This window comes from Muscardinus avellanarius, assembly GCF_963383645.1.
Source record: "Muscardinus avellanarius genome assembly, chromosome: 13".
NCBI classification, from domain to species: Eukaryota; Metazoa; Chordata; class Mammalia; order Rodentia; family Gliridae; genus Muscardinus; species Muscardinus avellanarius.
This window is the reverse complement of record NC_137799.1, coordinates 37358762-37364238: the sequence shown is the minus strand read 5'-3', so window position 1 is coordinate 37364238 and position 5477 is coordinate 37358762. Positions and strand designations below refer to the sequence as shown.

Sequence of the window (5477 nt, the reverse complement as noted above, 5' to 3'; positions counted from 1 at the left end):
ATGGATCTTCATGGGACTGGGAACCCAGCTGGAACCTTGCTTTCCTGATCAAGCTCTTTGTTCCTCAGTATGGGTGTGGGGTGGGGGTCCAGGTGCTAAGGGTCAGAGGCGGGCAGGTGCTATTCCACCTTGCTGCTGGGTGGGGCAAGACTGTGTGAGACAGCAGAGCTCAAGGGTTCTAATTCTGGCTGGGAAATAACTGCTTCAACTAAGCTAGGAATGTTATACACAGTTTAATGTTCATTTAATTTTGTATACTGCTTACATTTTATAGAAGTTGTTGTTTTAATATAGCCTGTATTGTTTTCAGAGTCACAACCCAGAATACACAGTTCCTCCCGTCCACTGCTGCCTGACTGGCTGCAGCCTGGGAAAGCCGAGGCTCAGGCTGAGACCTGTGCTTGGTCTGGGCTCGGCTGATTCCCGAGGCTTTGCCAGTTCTGATGGTGGAGTGGAGAGTGCCTGACTATGTGTTCAAATAACTTCACAGGGCCCTGAGCATTGGGAGGGCCTGCGGCCCAGAGGTGACAGTCAGCAGACCACTCTCAGAGGGCAGCTCTGTCTCCAGAGTTTCCTTTGGTTTCTCCAAGCCCTAGATCAATCTCCAAGGCCTTTGTGGACATCCTGATGTTTCCTCGGTATGTCATTCAGTAACCATCAGAGCAGCCGTTCTGTGGCAGGCATAATTCTAAGTACCAGGGACCTCTCAATGCATGGAAAGACACCCCAAAATTCCCTGCCCTCATGGCGCATGGGGGCAGACAGTAAGCCATACACATGTAAATACAGTATTTGGCATGTGAGATGGAGACATACAAAGTAGGGTACAGGGGATTGAGAGAAGACTGGGAAGAGTATAAAGTGTGGTCAGGGAAGGCCTTGTGAAGGAGTTGACATGGAAACAGAGACCCAGAAGAGGTGAGGGAGCCATCCAGAGAATAGATGGGACACTCTGGGACTGGACCGGAGACCTCTTCATGTCCCTCTACCCTTCACAATCCACGTTTCTACAGGGGCCAGAAATATGGCATATTTATTTGTGCTAGAATCAGAGTCTGAGTTGTGGCCCTTGGGTGGCCCCTCTGCCCCTTTCCACTGGCTCACCTCATCCATCTGTCCCTTTCCAGAGTGGCCAGCATGCTGCGCTTTGTGGTGCCCCGGCTTCTTTGCCTCCAGGGCAGAACCGCCCTGTACTCCTCAGCTGCAGCCCTCCCAAAGCCCATCCAGAACCCGGACATCCGCTACAGCCAGCTGTTCATCAACAACAAGTGGCAAGATGCCATCAGTGGGAAGACATTCCCCACGGTCAACCCGTCCACGGGTGAGGTCATCAGTCACGTGGCCGAAGGGGACCGGGCTGATGTGGACCAGGCCGTGAAGGCAGCCCGCGAGGCCTTCCGCCTGGGGTCTCCATGGCGCCGGATGGATGCCTCAGAGCGAGGTCGCCTGTTGAACCGCCTCGCTGACTTGATAGAGCGGGATCGAGTCTACTTGGCCTCGCTGGAGACCTTGGACAACGGGAAGCCTTTCCAGAATTCCTACTTCATAGATCTGAACGAGGTCATCAAGGTGTACCGCTACTTTGCTGGCTGGGCTGACAAGTGGCACGGCAAGACTATTCCCATGGACGGCGAGCATTTCTGCTTCACTCGGCACGAGCCCGTGGGCGTCTGCGGCCAGATAATCCCGTGGAACTTCCCCTTGGTCATGCAGGGCTGGAAGCTTGCCCCAGCGCTCGCCACAGGCAACACAGTGGTTATGAAGGTGGCGGAGCAGACCCCCCTGTCTGCCCTGCACGTGGCGTCCCTCATCCAGGAGGCGGGCTTCCCCCCGGGGGTGGTGAATATCATCACCGGCTATGGCCCCACTGCAGGAGCAGCCATTGCACAGCACATGGACATCGACAAGGTCGCCTTCACCGGCTCCACCGAGGTGGGCCACCTGATCCAGAAGGCTGCCGGTGAGTCCAACCTCAAGAGAGTCACCCTGGAGCTGGGCGGGAAGAGCCCCAGCATCGTGTTGGCCGATGCCGACATGGCTCATGCTGTAGACCAGTGTCATGAGGCCCTTTTCTTCAACATGGGGCAGTGCTGCTCTGCCGGGTCCCGTACCTTCGTGGAAGAATCCATCTATGATGAGTTTGTTGAGAGAACCGTGGAGAAAGCCAAGCAGAGGAAAGTGGGGAACCCCTTTGAGCTGGACACCCAGCAGGGGCCCCAGGTGGACAAGGAGCAGTTTGAACGAATCCTGGGCTACATCCAGCATGGCCAGAAGGAGGGGGCAAAACTCCTATGCGGTGGGGAGCGTTTTGGGGACCGTGGTTTCTTTATCCAGCCCACGGTTTTCGGGGCTGTGCAGGATGACATGAAGATCGCTAGGGAGGAGATCTTTGGGCCCGTGCAGTCCCTGTTCAAGTTCAGGAAGATCGAGGAGGTGATCGAGAGGGCCAACAACACCAGGTATGGCCTGGCTGCTGCTGTGTTCACCAGGGACCTGGACAAGGCCACGTACTTCCTGCAGGCACTCCAGGCCGGCACGGTGTGGGTCAACACCTACAACATCGTCTCCTGCCACACGCCCTTTGGAGGCTTTAAGGAATCTGGCAACGGGCGAGAGCTGGGGGAGGATGGGCTCAAGGCCTACACAGAGGTGAAGACAGTCACCATCAAGGTCCCTCAGAAGAACTCATGAGAATGGCCGCCACGAGATCCAGCCCCGGCCCAGCGACTCCACAACTGTCAGACCAGTGGTTGCCCAGTTTATTTTAGGCAGGGATCTTTATTTGTTCCTAATGGCCTCTTAGAACCCCAGTAAATAAAACAACTAACTCAGAACTATTCAATCTCAAGCTCTAAAGCAAGGATGGGGGCTGGGTTCAGAGTCCTACCTATCTGATCCCCAGCCCCTGCCCTGTTGGTGGCCTTTGAGTTACTTCCATGAAATCTTAGGAGTCTCTGAACGACAGATTAAAAGCCACTGATTGGATGGACAATCGCTGGTGGTCCTTCCTGCAGATCCAGGGACTTCCAGAAGATGACTCATTCTGTGGGGAGGAGAGAATAGGGAATAACTGCTCGTGGATTTGGATTTTGGAGGGGGAAGATTTGAAAATTTAGGAATTAGTGATGATGGCTGTGCAACTTTGAAACTACACTAGAAACCACTGAATTGTATACTTTATGGTATGTGAAATAATTTCATTTAAAAATTAAACTTGGACATTCTACTTGAAAATCCATTTTGTCTACATTTTTGTTTTGTTTGCTTGTTTGCTGCTGAATATTTTAAGAGTCTTGGGACCCAGAGTCTTCTAGTCAACTCTCAACCAGGTGTGAAAGTTCCTTCCACAACATTTCTCTTTTTGTTTTTGTTTTCTCTTGGCTGATGACAGGGTGTGAATTTAAGACCCACAGAGAAAACCTCTGGTTCCTGCCCAGAATAAATCTATCTCATTTAAGGCATTCACTGGCATTGTGAAATGCCCCACCCCTAAAAACCTTGCCTCCCTTGAGCCAGGCCCAGTTTTCACTATGTTTATTGTTACTCATGTTGCTTCTATTCCCCAAGTGATGGGAATCGAGTGAATCCAAGCCAGCCGGGCCAAGGTCAGAAGCAGAATGCTGAACAGGTGTCTCCCTGTCTTTCATATTTCTAGATCACAGAGCTTATAAATCATCCTAGGTCTAAGTCTACCCATTCTTGAGAATACACGTCCTGGTCATCTCTTTAGTATCCCAGCATCAAGATTGTTTTGGCCGGGCATGGTGGTGCATGCTTGTAATCTCCACGCTTGGGAGGCGGAGACAGGAGGATTGCGCAGGTTCGAAGCCAGCTGCCCTGGCTTAAGAGACCCTGTTTCCAAATAAAAAAGTATAAAAATGGGTCTGGGAGTATAGCCTGGAGGTAGAAGAGTTTCCAGGAACCCCAGTACCACCAAAAAAAAAAAAATTGTTTTGGCAAGGTTTTCTGTCACTGTGACCAAAAAACATGCCCAGCACAATGTAGAGAGAGAAAGGTTACTGGGGCTCATGGGTTCAGGGGTTCCCATCCATGGTTGGCGGGCACTTCAGTGACAGGGTGTGTGATGAAGGGATGCCATCCTCACATCATGGCAATTGGAAGATGAGAGAGTAACAGAAAAGGAAGGGTGGCAAGACCCTGCCTCCAGTATGGGTGGCCCACTTTCTCCAGGTGTGCCCCCCTGCCAAACCTGGCTGCACTGGGGACATGCCTTCAACACAGCCTTCTGGGGGACATTCCAACCCCAAGTCAACAAAGATGATTGTATTCATTATCTTAATGTGGGTTTGGCCTGAAACTGCTTCTTGAGGGTTTAAGATCTGTTTGGTGTTCTTATCTCCCTCCCTAGGACCTCCATCCTACACTGTCTGAGGCTGAGTCCCTTGAAGTGCACCTGCCCTCTATCTTAGAGGCCGTTGGGGCCTCATGCTGCATGGTGAAGGCCTCTCTCTCATGGACAGACTGGCTGGGGAGGTGGGAACGGGCAGGTGGGCAGGGATCTCTGACGGCTAACGGGCAGCATCACATTATTTTAACATATACTTTGGTTTCAGCCAGCTTTCCAATAGATGTAGCCAAATTACCTGACAAGGAACAAAAGCTTATTGGGGCTCATGGTTTCAGAGGTTTAGGTCCACAGGGTGGGCTCCTAGGCAGGAACCGTGGTGGCAAGCAGTAGTGGCAGGGTGCCTGGTAGAGGGATGCTGCTCTCGCATCATGGTGGCCAAAAGGAGAGAAGGAAGGAGAAAGGGAGGAGGGAGCCTGTGGGCATATATAGTCCCCAAGACCACATCCCCAGTGAACTGTCTCCTCCAGCATGCCCCACCTCTCAACCTTGCTGCTCCTTCCTTCCTCCATTCCTTCCTTCCTTCCTTCTTCCCTCCTTCCCTCCCCCTTCTTTTTGTACTGGGAACTGAATCTAGGGGCATTTTACCTCTGAGCTCTACCTCCAGCCCTTTTTATTTCTGATTTTGAAACAGGGGCTCACTAAGTTGCTGAAGCTGGACTCAAAGCTGAGATCCTCCTGTCTCAGCCTCCCAGGTATTGTGATTACAGGAGTGTGCCATTGAGCCTTGGATGTTGGGGACATTCTTTCAACACATGAGCCTTTAGGGAATATTTTAAATCCACACGGTAACATTTTCCCTTATTTAATTCTTAATACTTCTAAACCAGAGAGGAACTTTGTAGAGGGTGCCCCACTATGGGTTGGTTTTGGGAAAAGACAATCTTCAGAGTCCCTCATTTCAAGCTCTGAAATTCTGAGACTGAGGATTCAGATAGCTGAGATTCTTGCTCAGCTCAGCACTGTGGCCCCTCTCCCCTCACTCGGACACTGCTGTGCATGCAGACTAGTGAGCAGGGCAGGTTAGCTGGGCACCATCATTCAGTCTGGACTGAGCGGTGGTAGATGCTGCAACTCTGAGCCCTCTATCCTTGTGAGAACATTCACCAAG

The 5477-nt window shown here is 51.7% G+C and overlaps 1 protein-coding gene across 1 annotated transcript; it reads left to right on the top strand.

Annotated features, from left to right (window-relative positions):
- Positions 1 to 1137: 1137 nt before the first annotated feature.
- ALDH1B1 (aldehyde dehydrogenase 1 family member B1) lies at positions 1138 to 2691 on the top strand (the record flags this gene model as incomplete). The annotated part of the gene is made up of 1 exon (XM_080708652.1): positions 1138 to 2691. One exon carries the CDS (start codon positions 1138 to 1140, stop codon positions 2689 to 2691), a length of 1554 nt encoding a protein of 517 aa, XP_080564778.1.
- Between the last annotated feature and the right edge of the window lie 2786 nt (positions 2692 to 5477).